General features: G+C 37.4%; 1 protein-coding gene across 2 annotated transcripts in view; it reads left to right on the plus strand.

Annotated features, from left to right (window-relative positions):
* Positions 1-5,308: 5,308 nt before the first annotated feature.
* The window catches only part of PTPRO (protein tyrosine phosphatase, receptor type O), a 271,545-nt gene continuing 253,351 nt past the window's right edge, over positions 5,309-23,502 (plus strand). For both annotated transcript variants that reach the window (XM_025403255.1, XM_025403256.1), the window contains exon 1: positions 5,309-5,852. In XM_025403255.1, the coding sequence (XP_025259040.1) occupies positions 5,778-5,852 (75 nt within the window). In that variant the 5' untranslated portion in view covers positions 5,309-5,777. The remainder of the gene's footprint in view (positions 5,853-23,502) is intronic.

Below are 23,502 nucleotides of genomic sequence, written 5' to 3' on the forward strand. Positions count from 1 at the left end.
ACAGAAAGTGGTCACTGTAGAGTGAGATAGTGAGTTAATAGAGAATGGCCATAGGCTTCACATATATTGATCCCTGATTAGATTTCACTCAAATCATCCTAAGATACATTAAATGCTTACTCTTATAATTTTTGCACATTTATCAATTTATTAACTGAAACAGGTGAAATCTCTACATACAATCCCCACTCCCAAACTGCTTCTCTTACAGATATTCACACTAAGCAAGCGTATCTAGAAACGTGTGACTTTCCTGTTTTGCGTTTTCTTTTTGTGTTTTGATGAGGAGGATGTTTTAGTTTTCCCTTGGGTACTTCGTTTTCTCTAGAATTACTGTGCCTTTTTAAAATTTTTTCTCCTAAGTCCCTCTGCTAAGACAGGTAATAGCACCAATCTATCAGTGGCATCCCCTCATCTCTTCAGAGCACGGTCTTCTTTACTCCTTCTCTCACAGTTACATTTGAATATATCATTAGCTTTGGAATTTCAGCATAAAATTGATTTAGTGTAATTGATTTGAAGTATGATTGTCAATGCAACATTGCTATACCTGCTATAGTACTATAACTGCTGAGGTACAATCCTTAGCAGTTGAGGCAGTGGATTTTCAAAATATGCGATTAATGTTTTCATAGTTTTTACATAGCACCTGAATCACCATCACCAAATTTTTCATAATTAGATATTGGTAGCTGCTTTTAAGTGGCACATATGTAGGCACTATGTGTGACACCGAGTTGACTGTAAATGTTGCATTGCACCTTTAATTTGAAGGGAAGTAAAGAAGGAAGGGAAGGAAGCATGAGCAGATACCATTTCCACTTAGCAAACACTATGTCTTGCTTTAGCTATAAATTACACTCAGGTTCTGTTCTTGCTTTTTATGCCAAGCTAAAGTGAATCACCCAGTGCGGCGATGCTAATACTTTAAATTATAGTTAGCCAAAAACCTAGTTAGAAAGAAAAGCTAAATTAGTAGATGATAGCAATGTCTGGAATATTCAGAAAAAAATATTTTAGAAGTTCATTAGTCAAGACATTTCATATAAATAAAATATGGGATAAAATTGTATAACTTAAGGCTGTCTAATGTCTTTTATTAAAGTTTTAGGGCAATTAAATGAAATGCTAGCAACCAACAGAATTCTAGTATATGACTGAATGAAGGTATAATATCTAAAAACATGACAATCTGCATTTCTAATGTAGGGTTGTTTATCCTGCAGCCTGTAATTTATGTCCGAAGATACATATCTGCTCACACTTTCTATATATGTTTCCTTATTTCTTTAAGTATATAATTTTGTGTTATGAAACGTATCTTGTAATGCAATATTCTTATTTGATTTTCTTTAAACACATAAGAGTCAAGTACAAATAAGATAGGTCTCTTAATAGGAATCTTGCAGTGGGGGGGTAAATATAATGGGAAAAGCCTCTCCATGTAAAAGCAAAAATGACCTCCTTTAGTGTATTTCCACTGTTTTTCAAGTGTAGCAAGAGTAATAAGCCTTGGCAGTTGGAACATGCCATTCACCTGAGGGCTGTCAATCATTCTAATTTTGAAAGACACAAAACGTATGGATTGTCAACACATCATTTAGGCGAGAAACCAGTGCTCATCAAGAGAAAAAAATTAAAACAAATGCTCAAATAAATAGAAAATCAAAATGCTTCCTGGTCATTTTCTTCTAAGAGCTTAATACAGATAATCTACAGTTTATATGCTATAAAAATTGTAACATGTGAGATATGGACAAAAAACTGAATGGCTATTAGTTTTCCAGTGGAATATGGTCTAGAGATCAATTGCTCAAATTTTTCTCTTTATTCCATAAAAAGTAAATTATTTGTCATTGAACATCCCCCATAAATACAACTATCTAATACTGAAACTGCTGACAGTCTCATAGGCTATTTCAGTAGTGGAAGCCAGGACTAAACACACTGAACTACATTAGAGTCGGTCCCTGGAGGACAGAACTGAGCTTCATTGGCAAGGGCACTGTAAGAGTTCCATTTGACTCCTCGTTACACCTCTCACAGGGATTCTAGCTGCTTCTCTGTGTCTGCTCTTGCTTTTCCATAGAAGAGATAGATGTGAACCACACAGGCAAAGACACATTTCTACATATTTAGGAAAAGATCTCTTTTCTTGGTAAAAACCAAGCCTCCTATAGATTTTAAAAAGATCTTCCAGTTTCACGATCATTAACCACCTTTTTATAATTTTCAAAGAAAGTAGAGAGCTTTATTTAAATTTGTGAGAATTTATTTTTCAATGATTGTTTTATGGCAGGTAAGAGATTTTATTATTTTTCTGTGTTTATTTTTTCTCCAGGAAAAGTAGCATGAGGGGAAAATAGTTGGTGGTAACGATCTCAGCCTTCTTTACCTAACAGTGTGGTTGTCATAATGAAATCTGGACCAATATGTAGAAGCAATTGGTGAAACATAAATTACTATATGCACTGTGTGTTGCCACTGGCTGTTTTGTTGATTTGGAGTCTTGAGCATAGCATAATAAGATTTATCATACTTTGGAAGTATTGTACTGAAAAATCAGTCAATAGTTCAAAGAAACACAAAACATGCTCTATGAATTGAAAACCCCACACTGCGGATGACACAGCATTCACATTCTTTATGAGAGTCTCTTCTAGGACAATTCAAAACGCTGTGATGGTTTAAGTGCAATAAAAACAAATGAAAGTATTTTATCCAGCAACAGCAATGTAAAATACTTTTCTCTAGAGAGGAAATTTTCTGTGATTATAAAATAATACTTTCAGTCTTCAGCCCATCTAACCACAATGTTACTAATAAAAGAACAACAATGCCAAGTACTAATGCTTTACTACTTATTGTTTACTGTTATTGTTCCTCCAAGGTGGTCCACATATACATATGCACAAAGACAGAAAGAGCTGAACCAATTGTGATATATGACTAAGAGAAAAACAGAAAGACACAGCAAAATATGATTATTTAAAAGTGTGCCTCATTATGAAAATTCTTTTAGCATTTACAAGATTAATTTATGATCAGAATTGCTTTCAAATGCCCCACACACACCAGGCAACATTATATCCATGTATAAACACACACATACACATACACACAAATGAATATCATCATACACGCATAATTCACAGACACATTTTAAAACTAAAGGCTATTCCAAAGAGAAATTACTGGCATCCTGTGAGTGTAATTGCTGCCCTTGGCCTATACATACCTTATGTTCTAGAGGTTAGATCACTTTACAGCCACTTCTGAGGGTTAGTGGGAATAAAATGCTGCTTCAGGAGCATCAAAATAAAAAGAAAACGTATTAAACCAAACTTCCTATAAGTGCAATCCCAAGGATTAAATGTTCAGATAGCTCGTAAGTCTGACCCAGAGGGAGGGAGGAGCAGCTAACATTTTCTCAAAAGAAGAAAATGTGCAAACCAATGAAGAGTGGACATGAAGGGCCTGAAGAGAGCATGTGATGGGAAGAAGGCGAAAACAAAAGAAGCTTCTAAAAGAAGACACCAAGGACAATATTCTCACATAAATTCAGATCATCATTCTATATTTTCCTGCATATGAATTTTGGTACATGTATACATATATATACATATACATATATTCACATTTATGTAAATATACTCAATCTAAAGCTTTCTTAAGACACATACATACAACCACCAAATGATTAGTGTTTGGCCATTGCTCATGCAGCAAATGCTGAGAAAGCACAGCCCTGGGTCCTTTTCTCAGGCCACCACTCCCTAGCAGTGTGACTGACAAAGTCTGTGCCTGAAAGCCTACGTTCATGACCAGGGTGGCCTTTCCTGTCTCCTGGTGCCCAAGCATGTCTGGGGTATAAATAAGTTCCAATACTTACAGGGCACAGCAAGGGTAATTTACATGACAATAAGAAATGATTTATATCTGAATGGTGCATACCAGAGTTGATTTCGACAGATTTATCTTTAAAAAAATACACATAACAAAAAAGGAGACAGGTAGAAGATTGGGGACCACAGCTTGAAAGTCGTTGCTTGTGATTCTAAAACGTCCCAGTAAAATTATTCACAGATAATTGTTACAAAATATAACTGCGGTGGCTCACCCCTGTAATCCCAGCACTTGGGAGGGCGAGGTGGGCGGATCACGAGGTCAGGAGATGGAGACCATCTCTGCTAACACGGTGAAACCCCCTCTCTACTAAAAATACAAAAAAAAAAAAAAAAGGAAAAAAAAGAAAATAGCCGGCCGTGGTGGCAGGCGCCTGTAGTCCCAGCTACTCGGGAGGCTGAGGCAGGAGAATGGCGTGAACCCCGGAGGTGGAGCTTGCAGTGAGCTGAGACTGCGCCACTGCACTCCAGCCTGGGCGACAGAGCGTAACTCCGTCTCAAAAAATAAATAAATAAATAAAATAAAAAAACATATATATATATATAAAAATCTGTACATACCGTTGACACTTGGACAGCACAGAGAATCATGCAGTTGAAAATCCACATATAACTTTGGATTTACCAAAAACTTAACTACTAATAGCCTACTCTTGACCAGAAGTCTTACTGATAACATAATAAACAGTTGATTAACACACATTATGTGTTGTATGTACTGTATACTGTATTCTTACAATAAAGTACGCTAGAGAACAGAAAATGTTATTAAGAAAACCATAAGGAGGAGGAAATACATTTACATTCATTGAGTGGAAGTGAATGATCATAAAAGTCTTTAACGTCATCGTTTTCAGGTTGATCAGACTGAGTAGGAGGAGAAGGGTTTGGTCTTGATGTCTCAAGGCTAGCAGAGGTGGAAGAAAATCTGCATGTAACTGGACCCAACAGTTCAAACCCGTGTTGCTCAAGGGTCATACATGTAAAATATTGTGATTTTTTTCCCGCTTCCATATTCAGCTTCAGTTGACCCGACACACTTTGGCATCAAAAGAGAATCTGAAATGTACAAGAACTGGATTTCGAATGGAAAACGTACATAACTGTGCTATTTGTTCCTGGGTGAGTGAGGGACGGAGAGGGTGAGAGTGTTTAAATGGGACGGAGAGAATGGAAGCAGTGGGGAAGGAGACAAAATATCCTTCCTATCACACACACACTCACACTGCACACTCTATTCTAAAGTCACAACTACCCAAGTGTTATTGATCCTTTATAACTGCAACTGAGTACAGATGTAGCAAGACTGAGAGGGAACTGGGATCTGGCGCCTGGATTGCTCAAGAGGGGTCAGGGAAAACCCTCAGAACTCCTGAGACCCAGAGACTGTGGGAAGGGTTGAGGCGGAGTCTGCAGTGGGGGCTGTCCGGCAGTAGTAGGCAGCGGCCGACCCTGGTGGAGGGTTGGGAGGCCGCTGTCATTTTATGGGTCGGCAGCCAGAGTGAGAGTGTCCCTGCTGCCAGAGGACCACAGCGGACTAGGCGTGGGGCCTCCACCTCTCGCTCACCACGCGGACCCCGCGCCTCCTCCGGCAGCCGCGGTGGTGGCGGCGGCAGAGCCTCGCCCACTCCAATCCCCACCCTCTCCATCCTTAGTCATTAAAGAACAGCAGCGCCTGGCACGTTCTTGGAGGACCCCCGGCGCAGAGGAGGAAAGGGAGCAGGCGCAGGGGGACTGGAAAGGCAGCATGCGCCCGCCAGGAGCAACCTCGGCGCCCAGGGTCTGAGGCAGCAGCCCCAGTTCGCCATTGTGAGCCGCCGCCGGGGGAGTCAGCTGGCGCAACCGTGCCCCCGAATCCCCGTCCGCGCAGCGATGGGGCACCTGTCCACGGGAATACACGGTGGCCGCCGCCTCCTGCCTCTGCTCTGGCTCTTTGTGCTGTTCAAGGTAGGGGAGCTCCGCCACCCCTCCTTCCCAGCGGTCCGGGCGGCATCCGCGCTCCGGCGCCCTCGCTCTGCCGTGGGGAGCGGCGCGCCCCAGGGCGCGATGGCCCAGCCGCGGGAAGCGGCTGCCGTGCAGCCTGGGCGCACGCTTTGTTGTCCTTGCGTGTGCGTGTTCCTGGTGGTCTTGAGAGGTGGGGGGCGGCAGGGGGAAGAATAAGGGAAGTTTGCTCCCTCCAGCTTTCGCCCTTTGTGCTCTTTTATCGCCGCTGAAATCCACATCAAAGGTGGGCTTGTTGGATAGTGCTTTCTCAGGCAAAATGAGGTCACTTTCTTTTCTGGTTTCCACTGCACCCCAACGCTGCTTAACCTTTCCGCCCTCCCTCTCACAGAATGTGTGGCTGCTTTGTCTTAATTTTCCTTACTGCTGGAATTATACACTGGGGAATGGAGGGGGACTGAGCTCCCTGGCCACACATGGACTGCCAGGGCTACGTTAGGGCAGACTTTTATTTGAATAAGGAGTGTCAGGTAGAGCTTGGGAAGGATTCCTCTCCCCAGCTCCTATCAACATCTTTAGAATTCCTTTTAAAAGTCTCTCGACTTTCTCCACTGTATTTACAGATGATAGTACCCCTTGATTTAATGATGGAAAATATATAATAATTAACTTTTTCCTATCTTCTTTGGAATGTGCTACCCTGAGGTTTTACTTTGAGAAAAATGAAAAGGAGAGGAGTTGCTTTTGAAAAATCAGTTTGACAATTCTATTGTACATTCATTTTTTTGAAGAAATGTCAGCTAGATGTTTTTCTTGGACGGCGATGTGAAGTTATGAAGTGATTGTCTATCACTCATGTCTTCGATGGATCTACGTTAGTTCTATCATTCGTCCTTTCCCCTCTCCGCAAAGCAAACTCAAGAATGTCGACAGGTGACTTGGAGCTATCCTTTCAGGACCACAGTGATACTTACCCTAGAAATTTATGCCAGGTTAATGGATCCAGAGGTTTTCTTATTTTAGAGTCACTTCTTGCTTATATGTACCATTAATTATGAATGCCTGAAAAGAATATAGTGAAACAGGACCAATGGATTCAGAACAGCATTAATTTTAGATACTCCTTACTTTCATTTATCTTAATGAAAAATAGAAAAAAAATTTCAGGGCGAAACAGCAACAGAATGCCTAAGTGAGACTCTAAATTATATTTAATATGTTTTTACATTTTTTCTTAAGTTATCAATAATCATTAATTTTAAAAATATGATAACTAATAAGCTCAGTTATATGTTTTTACTGTAGGAGCTTGTTCTTTTGTACACACCACAAATGCATTAGACTTATTAGGTTGTCTATTAGTCATTTTCTAACTATTTATCAAACTGTCACAACTATTTTACCTATGCAATAATTGTCATGAACCAAAAATGAGAAACCAAGTCACTATGCATTTTACCCAACAACAGCTAAGAGTGATATGTATGACATCTGATCCAAACCTAACGTTTAGCACAACTGCACGTTTTTGCTTGAGTTCTTCATACTGAGATAATTCCAGAAATAAGAGAATGACTTGGTTGGGAGTGAGGGTAAGGTTTTGCAATTAAAATAAAATAAATGTGGCCATTGTTTGACTTAAAACTCGATATTGGAATGAGAAAATGCAGTTAGTGACGGCGTAATGAAAATGTTAGTGATTGTCATAGAGGTCCAGCCTACTTCACATAATAGATATATTCCTGAACATTGCAGGTAAATGTAAATTATGACGAACTGCTTCCATAGTAAATACATTGTCAAAGTTTGCCATTTAAATAATAATTATTGTAATGGGAGACATAATTTTGTAAGAAAAATAATTGTCCTTTATTTTATGTGAATGTAATATTTTTGTCACCTGAATATAAAATATATCAAAGGAAAGAAGAAAAGACTGTATATATTAAATATCTTCTATGTGCCAATTTTTTAAGGTATTTTAGATATGTTATTTCCTTTAATCCTATTTTACTGCAGTTGACAAGAGTGCCCAAGTGGTAAATTGGGCACATAGTGTAATGTCTTACATTTAGGGGATAGTATATTACATGGTGCATTGGGCACATGGTATAATCTCTTTATAATTTGGAGATTTTTTTAAATTAAAGGTCCTGATTAAGTGCCAGTAAAATAGATCTACTCAAGCAGATGGTGACTGGAAGATAAGAAAAAAATCCATTATTAAATACCAAACTGCTAACTGCATCTCAATAATAAAATCCAAAATGTTCCACGTGTGCCGAGTCAGAAATAAAACATTCTCTCAACTGTCCCTTGCCAAAAAAATTTCCATAGTTTTCACTATAGTTAATACATTTTTCATTACTCCATAAGAGTATCCTTTATATAAGAGTGAAAATCCTGAAGGAACATAAGACAGAGGAATTCAAGTATGAGGCTTAATTTATAGGTTTACATTTTACACAACTCAAAACTAAGCAGCTGGATATCAGTGGTGGAAAAGTAGGAAAGTTTGGATGTGTATGAATGGCTATAACTGGTTCCACTGAGGGAGACTAAATGTGACTGGCCAAGAAAGTCTTTGTGCCATCATTCCTTATCCATGAAGCGGTGATGGGCACATATAATCGGGCATCTCAGACTGTCTAAATCATCCACTGCACATTATGAAGCTAATATCTGCATAATTTATCTTGCCTAAACACAATCTTGGTTATGAAAATTTTTATTTTTATATCAATATTGATGGTGTATATAAAATAGAAGCAAAAAATGGGACTCTATTATTAAATTGAAGGCTACTAATTTCAAAGTCTTCTATGGATGAATGCAAGTGAGATATTTATCTAACGAGCCTCGCTGTTGTGCGTCTTCCCATAATTCCCAGTGAAAGAAATGTAATTTCCTACACTTGTCCTATCTTTACTAAAGCCTTTCTAGAAAATGTCTTCCTGTATCAGTTTACTCAGTGTGAGAACTTTGTCTACTAAGGCGCAAATTGTGGAATATGACATCATAGGAATTTGAAGTTGGCCTTCCCTGAAATGTTGCTTTTTAGTAGTCAGCTGGAATACATTCCTAAACTCATGGGCTTGGCATGTGTCCTTTTTTAACTCCTTCTCTTTATTTCTTTCTATTTCTGCTTTTAGCAGAGATATCATCAAATAATATTAAATTTAAAAAGAGTCTTAATATTGTATTTTCTGAAACAAGTTTATATTTAATTCTATAATACATGAGTGTTATGATACTGGCCATTCTACTCTTATCCAGGGGAAATATCTGCTTTTCACGGTCTGTCTGCCTTTCTCCCCTTTCCTATGTCTCCCCTCCCAACCCCATACACACACATAATGAAGTTTCACTTTTCGTGGTTGAGATTTCATCCATATATTGCACAGTGTTGGCAGGTGAACCATAATCCTTTCATTTTGCTGGAGTAGCTTAGATCCTTTCCATCACAATGAAGTTTGCTGCCCTAACTCCCATGTCATCTGACTCCTTTAATAAATCATATTGCCAACCTTTTGGAGAAAGCTTTTTACATGCGACATCTCCAGTAAGTTGGCAAAGGCTCCCTGGGCCACGCTTCTACAGACGATCGAGTAATAATGCTTCCCACTGTGAACATATGTTTGCTTTTGTTCTTTGTTTTGTGAGAGACTATTGTTGTATGAAGGAACGGAAAATTCACATTACACCTCTGCCTCATTTTGGCCCAAAAGAAAATACACATTTATGTGGATAACTGATTAAAAACAATATGAGTTGTACTTCATTTTAAAATGTAACACTATTTCTACTATCTAAATATCCAACTTAAAGGTATTTAAACGTATAAGCGGATTTACTCCTGAACCTTATAAATATATTTCTAACTTGAGGCTTCAGGGGTTGTAAAAGAATGTTTGATGTCAGATACAGTTGATGCACCTAAATAAAACATTGTAACTGGTAGCAGTGTGGCACAATAGAAGGCTTAACAACAATGACCACAGATATCAAGTTCTCATTTTCTCCCTAATTTAATGCCTCTCTGTACACGGTTCCAGTGATGTTGCATTTTCAGAAACATAGCCCAGTGCAATGATGAGCTTTACTGTAAAGCACTTAATGTTTTCATCGAATTACTCCAAATATGTTGTAAATATTTTTGAAGTAAAGGAATGTCTACTGTAATATTTCTCTCTTCCATGGTGCTACTATGTGGTGTTAGGAATTTAATAGAAGGTTTCTGCATTATATAAAAGCTCTGACTGAGAATAATGAAATATTATAATAGTGACTTGTGAACACATCTTTAAAGAAAATATAGGAAAATTATCATTATGGGAGTTAAATAATCATGACTACAATGCACTCATTACATTAAAAGAGTAAAAATTTTACCAATCACTTATATTAGGATCTTATTAAAACCATAAATTAAAATATCAATGTGTTATTTTTTTCCCAAAAATGTAATACTCTCAGTTGCTCATTTATTCGTTAATGTTGCCTCACCTCTCTTAAATATTATTAATTAAAAGGTAGCAAATGACATACTAGGGGAAATTGATTGTTTTAACCTCTATGGGTAACCCACAATTTCAGACAGTACCCAGATATACAGACAATATTTTTGCCTCCTCTTGCGCATCACCACTCCCCTATGACCACAACCAACCAGAACTGACCAAGATTTCTGTGTTCCTAGTAGAAATCCTCCTAATGTTTTGTCAGACATCACCCTTAAAAGATGAAGTCTTTTCTACACTCTGGTCTTGGTTATATATATGGTGGTGTTTAATCCAAGGTCATATAACCCAATTTCTTACAGAACTGTTCTATAGTCATCTTAAATACCCATTATATCAGCTCTTTTTGCTTCAATAAGTATGTAAGTTTTTTTTGTGTGGGTGCATTGTTGTCATTAATTTGAGGAACCCAAACAAGGCTAATGTGGCCCAAGTAAAGTGAGCAAGAGTGTGAATGGATCGGGATGAGTGTGAGTGGGTTCCTTCTCTCCTGGTGCTATTGACTCCAGCAGGTCCCATATGGTCTCTATCAGCCAATAAGGGGGGCTCATGCCTGTAATCCCAGCACTTTGGGAACCTGAAGCAGGTGGATCACCTGAGGTCAGGAGTTCGATACCAGCCTGGCCAACGTGGTGAAACCCCGTCTCTACTAAAAATACAAAAAAATAGCTGGGCGTGGTGGCAGGCACCTGTAATCCCAGTTACTCCAGAGGCTGAGGCAGGAGAATCGCTTGAACCCGGAAGGTGGAGGTTGCAGTGAGCCAAGATCATACCATTGCACTCCAGCCTGGGCGACGAGAGTGAAACTCCGTCTCAAAAAAAAAAAAAAAAAAAAAAGGGGATATGTGAATAACCTCTTTAATCGAACACCTCTCATATAATCTGCTATCACAGATTACTCCTAATGTTTCCCTTTTCCAAGCTTGTTCTAGGTCTTCAGAACACCAATTCTTAGATTTTTTTTTTCTTCTACACATTGTGCCTTTGAATTTATTTCTATGAGTAGGATCATATCTTATCCTTGTGCCAGAAAAGCGTTCGCAACTCTTTCAGCATCTAATTCTCCAGTGAAATATTTCTTCTTTCCTTAGACATTCTAGTTACTTAAAGGCCAGCTCCTTTTTCTTCTGAATATATTAAAACCAGCAAACAAACAGAAGATGTTTGAAACAAGGTTGCAGGGATTTCTTGATAAAAGGCTTTTTTTCTTTCCTTTTTTCAGGAAATTGAGATGAAAGGGGAGAAAAGTGATATATGCTTGGAAAAATATTTCAGAAACAGAGAATCAGAAATGGAAATAGGACTCCAAGCTTGAGAGCAGTATTGCAAATTATGAGTATGAATGGCAATTTCTGCAAGAAAATGAATATAGGGAAAATTAGAGAATGAAATGAAGAACATTCGATGAAAACAAATACACTGCTATTCTATTTATATGCAAATACATGTATTTTCTTATCAAATACTCTTTATCTATTTGGTTTTCCACTCTTTATAAATAGGAACGCCGCGCAGTTCATTTTTCTAACGAAACTATTCCTATCTTAATGACAATTTAAACTAAATAAACCTGTTTTTTAATGTAGTTTTTGGTACATTTACTAGCAAAGTAAAAGAATAAGAATGCAATTTCTCTACAAGTAGTGGTCCAAGATCAGAATTTTATTAATAGTAATCTACACGAGATTTAAATGATGAATGTTTCTCTTTTTTGTGCTATTTCATTTTACTGTTTTCAGATAATTGAGACTTTTATTTTCCTCTTTCTGCTCACTAAGTTTTTAATATCAGTGATTTATGTAATGGGTGAGGAAGGGCATCATATGACTGTACCATGCCCTCAATACTGTTCCTTCGTTATTATCCGCCATTGACCAAATTAAGTGCAGAGGAATTTCTGACCCTGGTTCTCTCAACCTTTAACCCATATCAGAGACCAGCTATGAGCCTGCTGTGCTGATCCGTGTCTTGTGATTCTCCCTTGGTTCCACCCATAGGAATTTGTGATTGGCATGTACAAACCAGATGTCAGAGAATTCAAAAGAATATTCAGTGCCCTTTGTGTCTTCGGTCCTATCTGAAGTCTGATTCCAACCTCCCGTACTTACTTTCTGAATCAATATTCCATTTTGATAAACTCTAGTATTCCTGCTTTTGGATCCTGGCATTAATTATAATGAACCTCTCCTTGTCTTTTAGTTTCCTTGAAAGAGCATCCTATAAACATTTTTTGGCTGACCAATCTTTTCCCAATGCCAAAATGGCAAGATTGAGAAGTTCCTTTTCTTCTTCAATACTGTCTTTTGTATTCCAGAATGAAGACTTACTGCCCAATTCCATTTAGTTAATCAAACATCCATTAAACATCTAATAGGTGCCAGGAATTTTACTAAATATTTTAGGTACAGAAGTGGATAATACTCAGTTGAATCCCTGCCAATGGCATAGTGGGAACATGGACACAGACGATGGTCATTAAAATATGGTGTTTTGTTTTAAGGAGGAAAATGTGGGCTGCTAGAGGAGAGACACTTAACTATTTGGTGGTTTGGGAAATGATTTCTTTTAAGATGATTCCTGAGCTGAGTCCTGAAACATACGTATGAGTTAGGTTTAAAAATATACACACATTGGCAGAGAAAACTGCATGAGCAAAGGCCCAGTGTTGTGAAAAGCGTGGCAGAGTTTAGCAAAATGCAGATATATATCTCAAAGGCAATGAAGCAACAGGAGCCAGATCAGGGAGACTTCTATATGCTGAGCCAGAAAGTAGGATGTCCGCCTTCTCTAGGTGAAGAGACCTTATTGAAGGGTTTAATCAAGGCATTAGTGAGGTAAGAGTTGCATTTCAGATAGAGCTCTTTACCTGCAAGAAAGGCTATCCCAAAGGTAGAGCAAGCATGGAAGAATTAAACTAGTAGTTATTGTAATTATCCAATTAAGAGATGACGAACATTGGCATGAGGGTGACAGACAGTAAAAGAGTGGCAATGCTGAAAAATGGCTACATTGGCAAGACTGATTAGATGTGGAAAATTGGGGAGAGCAGGATGTAGGGTAATTTCTCGGTAACCAACCCTCTTGCCTGGAAGAGTAGCGGTCTCAAGATAGCATGTGTGCTGGATAGTCTACTCTCGAGATCAACTCACCCCTCCACTGTGCCCAGTGCCAGGAAGCTTCCCTCTATAGACCATTTCTTCCTCTTCCCTTGCCCTTTGGCTCCTAGTGAGTTTGGCCAATAGAAGGCACTAGCCAAAGATTACTGCTAGAAGGAGGGAGGAATCAAGTCATTTATTCTCCTAGCCTCCATGCTGGCCAGCCCCCATTAGGCAGTGGCTTCATTCTCTCTTCCAATTCTATAGTAAGCCCCTCTTGCAAGGCTGATGTTCTGGCCAAATTCCTGAAACAGTTCTCTGTCCTTATCCCTTGAGATCAATAGCTTCTCCCTGCTTCTAGACCCTAAGTATGTTTTCTCCAAGCTTGATACAGTATTTCTGCTCCACGCCTTGATCCCTTCGGCTAGTGCATCCCTTCATTTCATTCTCTGGGATTTTCTTTTTGAGTGTCCTGCTGAGACCCTGACTGATATAAGACATGGTGGTTTAGTGGTAGACTTTTGAGTTTGAAGCAGCTGAAAATAAAGAAACAAACAAAAATGGTGCTTGATTATGAGCGTGAAGGGTAGAGGAGATGGAAGGTCTGGAGATGTGAGTGGGATCCCCTAGCAGAGAGAAAGGGAGAGAAAGGCAGTGGGCCAAAAGGGGGTCTTGAGAGGCACCAATTGTTAATGTCAGGCAAATAAGGAATCTAAGAAGCTGAAGGCGCAGTCAGAGAGGTACAAAAGCAAAATTAAGGAAACCCAAGATCTAGGAAATTTCAAGTGGAGGACTTGGCAAACAGCATCTAATGCAACAGAGAGGTCCCATAAGCTAAGGTTTGGAAAATATCTTTGTATTAGGAAATAGGTAGGCTATTGGACTCTATGGAGACTGGGAAGTACAAATCCTTCTGGGAATTGAAGAATCAAAAAGCACCCCCTTATCTGATAAAAGCCTAGGTGCCAGGTGAGATCAGAGAGACCTGAGGTCAATATCAAGTCTCCACTGTGCTATTTACTGGCAGTAGGATGTTGGGAAAGTTATTTCACCTCTCTGGATTCCCTTTTGGTCATCTCTTACACATATGTCTTAGAAGTATTGTCAGGAATTAATGGGAAAATGACCATAAAGTACTGGGAACAGTGCCTAGAATACAGTAAGCACTCAATTAGTGTTATGTACACCAATAAACTGAAGACAAAAATAGTAAAAACAGGCAAAGCAAAGTCAAAGAGGTAGGGCAATAAAAATGTGTACAGAGCAGCATTTCCCAAAATATGCTCCACAGTACATTGGAGAAGCTGGCAATACTCTTGTATTGAATGTTATTAAAAATGAATACCTTTGTGGTAGCATGAATTTTGGAAATTATTAGTTTAACTGTGTTTAAACTAGTATTAACTTGTTTTTGTGTGCCAGAATTTCTTAGAACTTTTAATATGTTAACACGTATTGTGTCATCCACAGGAGAAATACAGTATATAACATTTTCAAACTTGTTTGATTATGGTATCCTTTCCCTTTTTTTTTTTTTTTTTTTGAGACGGAGTCTTGCTCTGCCACCAAGGCTGGTATGCAGTGACATGATCTAGGCTCACCGCAACCTCTGCCTTCCAGGTTCAAGCGATTCTCCGGCCTCAGCCTCCCAAGTGGCTGGGATTACAGGCATGTACCAGCATGCTCAGCTAATTTTTGTATTTTTAGTAGAGTCGGAGTTTCAAGATGTTGGCCAGGATAGTCTTGAACTTCTGACCTCAGGAGAATAATGAATATGCTCTAAGAAACAATATTTATCCTTATACACTAGATGCTTTGTTTATCTTTCTTTTGCTTAAAAAATGATAAATGTAACCTTAAGGATAAAGAAAATATAGCAGCAAGATCAACTGTAACTTAAATCTCAGGATCAGGAGAATTTGCTTGGAAAGCAATCATCCCAACTTTCTTATAAAACAATGATGTTCAGGAAAATGTTTTTGGAGGAAAATATGTAGATATCCTCTTATTTTATGTATTGTACTAACTCTGGCTTCAGTAATTGTACATGTAAAATGTTTCTTTGAGTTTTGAATCAAAAAATGAAACATACATTTTAACATCATTTTCCGTTGTGATTATCTTAATATATAACCTCACAGACCAATCAATTTTGTTCAGTATATGTCGTTGAATCATAAAGCCATATTTTTTCAAAGACCATCTAGTTCAAAATGTAAGCTGATACTTAGATATTGTCTCTAATATCACTGCCAATTAATCATAAATGGTGACATTACCAACAGCTGTAAAGTAGCTGTTCCACCTTTAGACAACAGTTTTGTTGCTTTGTTGTTGCTGTGTTTTGGTTTGATTTGGTTTGGTCTTGAGATTAACTATTTCTGGTTGTAGCATTCACATGCTACATGTTACTTCCATCTCTGCTTGACTTTAGTAGAGCACTATATAGTGAGTGTTCTCACTCTCATGCATGTTATGAATAACTGCTTTGCCAACAGACCTGATGGCTTATAAAGATAAAATGTGAGAAGCTTGTCATCTCACCATTCTGTCCTTATCCTCCATCACACCACTTTAAGCTTTTTACACCAGCCCAAATTTTCTACCTATTGCCATTTTTTTCTTTTTTATAGTCACAATAACAAATTGAGTGGAAGACAGTTTTTATTCTTCCCAAGGGAGTTCCACGATGAACCGTGGTAAGGAGTTGGGGATGCTAGTGTGAGAAAAATGCATGGCATGTAGTAAGCATTCTATATATGCAGATTTTATATTATTCCAGTCTCTGCTCAAAAAACGTTTTTATTCAGCATGTCTTTCTGAACAGCCTATCTAAAATCATCCCTATCACTCTAACATTTTACCACTCTTACCTAAGTTCTTTTTCTTCAGAGAATGTATCATTCAGTACATGACATTACATTATATTTTTATGATAACTTAGCTCCTCTACTGGAATATTTATAGGTTTCATGAGAGCAAGGACTTTGTCCATTGTGTTCACTGTTGTATCCTTAGCACCTGGAAGAGTGCTGGCCTATGGTAATGTCTAGGGAACATTTGTTGAATGAGTGAACGAATGAGTGTTGAATAAATAAGTGGAGTGAGGGAGGTCAAATGGAAGGTATGGGACAGACTCGATCCAGAGGAAGAGCAGGATGCAGGCATGCAAGCACAGGGAGTAGAGAAGCTGCACAGTCAGATGAGCTAGGAAGGAGGGTCTATCAGGCAGGCACCGCTGACTCAGGCTGGCAAGGCAGTGGCATCAGGGTGGAGGATGGCCTGAAGATGCCATTTTGCTCTGGTGGAGGGAATAGAGGTTTTATTACCACAGGTGAAAATGAACTTGTTTAGACTTCAAGATAATGTTCCTGACACTTTTTTCTTCTCTTTATTTTATCAGGTTAGAGTAAACCACTGAAGACAAATGATGGGTGCCCAAGTCATAAATAGGTTCCCTTGTGTAATGAAGCAAAAACATAGCTTTTCTGATGATTTATTCTCCATCTTATTCATTGACTGTGCCTGTAATTTACTTATAAAAAGAAGTTTTCTGAGTTTTTAAAATGCAAAAATTTGTTTCTGTTTTGGATCTACAGTTTGAAAATATGAAATTGAAAATTAATGTGTAAATCTTTTTTTCTCTCTCCATGCATGTCAATATAACCAGATTGTCTCTAGACCTCTAAAGGCATTTCTGGAAAGTCACACAACTAACTGAAGCTCAGATGATAAATTATTGTTTTTCTTCAAAACTTAAAACTTTTATGATTTCCTTTACTTTTGAAAATTTCATTTTTATTTTTTTAAATGCATATAGATACCTCATGGAAATTTTAAAAATGACCTTTTCAAAATGATTGTCTTTACTTGGATAAAATTCCATCGGGTAACTTCTTACAGAAACAACTGGTAATTTTTATACTCGGTTGAAATACTAGGTGATAAATATTTTATAATGCAACACAGTGAGTTAAACATGCTGATTCATGAGTGCTACATACATTAAAGTGTTAGTATATATAGACCAAAAACCTAGATTGTCAAGATTTTCAAGTGACTAACATACAAAATATATGCTTAAGACAATTGCTATTACTTAAATAATTCAGTATTTCTCTGGTAAGTTGAAAGGTATTACATAATCTTGTAATGCACTGATCTATATCCATAGTCTATTAACTGTGCTGAAAAAGTACTGAAGTTTGGGTTAGCTGTATTTTTTATTCTACAACTTTAATTTTGTTTTCATTTGTTGGCAAATCAATATATATCTTTATAGAAGGAAAATTGTGATCAAATTATTTACACTCTCACATACATGACTGAAAGGAGTTTTTGCTCCTCCCTTTATAAATTTATGATCAGGAGACTCACTTCTGGAGAGTATAAAAATAACATTAATAATTCTTTGATTAATGAATTATTTTCCTTAAAATTAATAATCTTCTTTACTTAACATCAAATCAAAATTTCTGGAAACATTTGAGAACACATTCGCACAAGTCTTTTTCTGTCTCTGCAGTGGCTACACTAGAATTAGGCTAATTGTCACACATTACCCTGTCTCTGAGAGAAGCCAGGAATTTCCAATTTAAGTCAAGTTGGTGATCCATAAAATAGATATTCTAGTAAAATTACTATGAGCTTTCTACTTACTTTGATATTGTGCTGATAACTAAAGTGTAATTATAAAAATTGAAGTGTTACTGCCAAATACCACAAAATATAAACATCACACTTATAATAATAAATACTGACACCATCACCTTAAGAAATATCTTCTCATTTGGATGTACTTAAAATTCTTAGATCTTTATCTAGGAAAAAATTAGCTTCTAAAGTTCTTGAATGTTAGGTTGATTAACAAGATAAATAGTAACAGATCAAGGGAATGGTATATTGTCTGCATATATTATTAAACATTGAGTCATATGGTCATCTTTTAAAGGATTATAGGGAAAAAAAGGTTATTATGAAATGCATTGGTGTAATTGCCTTATTTACATATAAACATAGTGATGAGATGTGGCCAAGTGTATTCTGTATTGTCATGGGGGAATTTCCTCTGCAATTTTCCCTAACTAAATTATACTTTTTAATAAGCCTTTCAGAACTGATGATAGGCCTTATTCAAAGTGGTTAGATACTTGAGATTTTTAATATGGAAATTGTGGTATTGACAAAGCTTTGCTAAAATAATTGTAAGGACTTAGAACTAAATACTTTGGAATTCATTCTAAAAACTTAGTTTATGAAGTTTTGTTAATTTTTTTAATTAACAAAATTTGCTAAAACTGAGCCACCCTTACAATGTGTCTCAGATTGCTTCCTTGGATTTACATTTTGTTTATCTGCAACAAATAAAATACAGTTGCATCTTTAAACCCTTTTCCCATCTCTGTGCTATTACCTTGGTTCATTTCCACTGCTAGATTGATGCAACATCTTTCTTTTCTGAAGGATAATTGAGAAACTAATGAGAATCTTTCCATTGAAATTCTTGTTGCTCTGTAATCCCAGCACTTTGGGAGGCCGAGACGGGCGGATCACGAGGTCAGGAGATCGAGACCATCCTGGCGAACACGGTGAAACCCCGTCTCTACTAAAAAATACAAAAAACTAGCCGGGCGAGGCGGCGGGCGCCTGTAGTCCCAGCTACTCGGGGAGGCTGAGGCAGGAGAATGGCGTAAACCCGGGGGGGCGGAGCTTGCAGTGAGCTGAGATCTGGCCACTGCACTCCAGCCCGGGCGACAGAGCGAGACTCCGTCTCAAAAAAAAAAAAAAAAAAAAAAAAAAAAAAAAAAAGAAATTCTTGTTGCTACACTGAGGCCTTCAATTAGCCTCTTTACTATACAGCTGCTTATGGTTCTTAAGTAAGGCATTCTTAATTTGATATCTTTAAGCCTCAATCAGGTGTGCATCATCATGCATGACAATTCTATAATAACACACAAAGAACTGGAAAACTGACAGATGTTCACAGTGGAAGATATATAAAATACAACAAGCAGAAAAAGAATATCATCATTCCCAAACACTGCATTCCAAAATAGCTACCATCTGGAGACATATATTTCCAAATCTTCTCCTATGTCTGTGCATTTGAGGGTGTATGTTTAAAAAAAGGTATAAAACTTCCCTACTATACATGCTTTCTTCTCTTAAAGGTGTTGTGATAATTTTTTCAAGACCTGAACATTTTCACTCTTCTGCAATTTAGGACATTAACCCATATGTCCTGGTCAAATTGCATACAATTCCCAAGTGTATTTGCATTGTTAAAGACGTAGATGATCATAGATACAGATTGTAACCATGAAGTGGGGAAAAGGAATTTGTTGAGCAAAGAGATTGTTGTCTATGTGTGTGCCCACCATTAGTGTTTAAGAGTTACTTAAGAATTACACACACAACAAAACTTCAGATGCTATATTGACAGGCATTTATTTTCTATTTTTTTCACAACTAAATACTGTGCATAAGAAACTTAAGTATAAAGGCATGCTGGTAAAAAATAAAAAAGATATAGGATTGAATTCTGGTTGTATTCTTTACTAACTATGGCATTTGGCAGTGTACTGATCTCTTCACAGAAGACAAATCACAGTGGCTGCCCAGATCACTAATCCTCTAGCAGCCCAGTCTGCCATCTCACCAGGTCAGCCGATGCTCAGCCTTGCTAATATCTTGCTAATCTTGGAGGAAAATTTCTTCTCCTCTTTTATCCACATTGTCTGAAGTGGGGATACCATTCTCCTACTTGACCTCACTGCTCTGGGCAGAGCAAACAGCCAAGAGGTGAACACCTGACCTAAGTCCATGTGGGGACTGCACCTCGCTGACCACTGTCTTTGGAATTGGCATGTGATCTAAGCCAGAACAATCAGAACCTAGTCCTACAATTGTTTTCAAACCAGCAATGGCAGGGGAGGTGAAAGAATATTTTCCTTTCCAGTTGTGGAGCTAAGGCATGAGCTTGGACAGTATCCTCAGCCATAAAACTGACTTAGGAAGAAACATTTTGTAGGAAGAAATATTTTGTAGCAGAAAAGAAGCCAGCAGGAACAGTAGAGAGACTCCAGCAAGACTATCATTCATTGCAGGAAGATGATCTCATTCCTCAGACTCCAGTGAGTCACTCCACAGGTACTTAGAAAAATTACAAATTTACTAAAATTCAATTCCATCATAACCAAGCAGACCTAATAGTGATACTTGGGATCCTTATGTAAACTGAATCAGAGTGATTATGTAATTTATCATACCAACCAGAACGCTTCCGGGAGTGAAGGGATCCTTAAGCCAGGACAGAAGACACAAATCAGCCTGTTCTGGGAAGACCATGATGGATGGTTACCTCTTCCTGAAAACACAAAAAAGCAACACGTTTTGTGCAGTATGCAGTCACTAGTTCCTCGCCCGTCTCACTCATCCATGAAAATCTCTGCTCTAAGTAAGATGAACTAACCGTAGAAGAGAAATTGCAATTGTCTTAATCAAAAACTAAAACCTGTACACACATATTCCTAGAAACTTCATACTGGTCCCAAACTGAGAATAACCAAAATGTCCTTCAATAAGCAAAAGGTTTAAAACTGTGGTGCATCCATGCCATAGAATATTACTCAGCAATGAAAAGCAATGAAACCACTTAAGTGGTTCACTGTGTATCAATGAACCATTGATACACAGAGCCACTTAAGTGAACTTCAGGAAAATTATGCTGAGTGGAAAAAGTCCATCTAAAAAGGTCTCATTCTGTATGATTTCATTATAGAACATTATTATGAAGGAAAGCTTCATGGTTGCCAAAGACTAGGGATTAGGGGAATGGGGAATAGCTGCATGTGGCTAAAAGGGGGTGACATGAGGAAGCCTTGAAATAATGAAACAGTTATATACCTTGATTGTGGTGGTAATTACATAAAGTTATGCATATGAAAATTGTAAGATCTAGACATACACTCACAAATGAGCACATATGTAACTGGTGAAATCTGTATATACTCTATGACATGTACTAACGTCAATTTCACAGTTTGGATTTTTCTTGTTTTAATATGTAAGATATCAACATTGGGGGAGGCAGGATCAAGGGTACATGGAACTTTCCTGTATATTTCTTTGCAACTTCCTGTAAATCTGTAGTTATCTCCAAGAAAATGTTTTTTAAAACTTCATTAGGTTTTTCAAAGCTTGCTGCTTTGTTTTTTGTGTGTGGCACTCTGCTACATATTTTAATAGTGGATAGATATAGTCTTTGTCCTATAGGGACTGTCTCAGAAAAACAATAACTACAATTGCAGGGAAAATAAGTTATTGAAACAAATGTGAAGCAATTTAGGAACATACACAAAATACACAAGGACGTCAATAAAACACCATCAGCTTTAAACTCAAATTTATTATGAAGCAGGTTGTATATTGGACTGTATTCTTACAAGGTTTATCCAGAAAGTTCTTGAAGGGACCAAGTGTTAAGGTATTCCCCTTCATAATTCCCACAACATTGTTAAAAGCAACATTTTAAAGACTCTTCAGAGAATCAGATAAAAATGGAAATTATCATTGTAGGAGGTAAGGGCAAAATATTAATTGATGAAGTAATATTCTTCCATTCTTTTAGTAATTATTAAGTAGCATATCTGGAAATGGTATAAATAAGTTTGAACAAAATAGAAAGTATAAGATAAGTTTACAAGGTTTGAGTAAAATCGGAGCAGAGTAGAGGAAAAGGATGGATGAAGTATTAATGTGAAGATGAATAGATGTTCAGATATTTCCACCAGTCAATCATCAGACATACATTAAGGTACACATGTGAGGAAGGCACTGTGTTCCTCATTTTTAAGAGTATAAAATGAAGTTATTTTCCTAAGAAATCTGTGATATAAATGTAATAACATAAACATGTAAGAAGCTAAAGGGCAATATATGAGTTAATACTATAATAGAAGCTTTGAAGTATTAACCTATTAATTTGTAAATGAATGGGAAAGAGAACTGTATTCAAATAACTGTCCTTGCATTCAGATAAAGGAAAAAGCTCTTGATCTGGAGGGGGAGCACTGATTTCATGAAGGAAGACAAAATGTAATATAAGTCCAATAGAGTTTAAATAGTTAAGAGTACGTTAAGAAAAACATTTCACATTGGAGAAACAGAAGAACAGAAGTAGAAACACGAGAAAATGTAAGTTACGTTTAAGAGGCTTGAATAAAACAGTGGGGATAGATTCAGGTCCTGAGGAGGATGAGTAGTTGGAAATGAGGTTGAAAAGGTGGTTTTGCCCAGCCATGAACTTCTATCCATAATAATCTACTCAATCATGCTACAAAGGGAAACATTAAAATGAGCTTTAGTTCAGCAGTGGTGTGCAGGAAAAAAATTATCATACCTCATTTTAGCTTTAATTGCTTTTATAATTCTGAATTTGCCGTTAAATGCAAATGCTTAATTCTAAATACGTGTGCTCTGTCTTAATTAGATAAAATAATCCTCTGTTGCTTGGGTAGTTCAGCAAATTAGTCCCTAGACTTAAACTCCCCTGGATCATGTTGTTTATGCATTAATCGGTATGCACTCTTAGAGATAAATGAAAAATAAATGGATTTTTTCAGAGACAAGTTGTAACTGTCAACATACTTTCAAATTTTTATCCTCTGCATGTGACTAAAAATTTGCCATTGTTTACTATAGTAATTACAATTCATATATATATGCCCCCATACTTGTAGAATTTCTTCTACATGTTTATATTTTATTTAAAGCTACATGTTGCTAGCCAAAGCTAAATAGAGAATCTAAACCTCACTATTATGTACATAACCATACCACTAACTCAACAATCGAGGTTCTATCTGTGCTTGTATATAAGATATGTCCCAAAGGAACTAATCAATAGAGGTAACTCAAGCAGAAATTAAATGATTTAGTTCTTCCAAGCTTCACTACCTTACTGATAATGATGGAGATGATACTGATGATCACTACCATCAATTGAGTGACTGCCGTTTATCGGGGACACTCCTAGGAGCT

This window comes from Theropithecus gelada, chromosome 11 (genome assembly GCF_003255815.1).
Source record: "Theropithecus gelada isolate Dixy chromosome 11, Tgel_1.0, whole genome shotgun sequence".
In the NCBI taxonomy this organism is placed as follows: domain Eukaryota; kingdom Metazoa; phylum Chordata; class Mammalia; order Primates; family Cercopithecidae; genus Theropithecus; species Theropithecus gelada.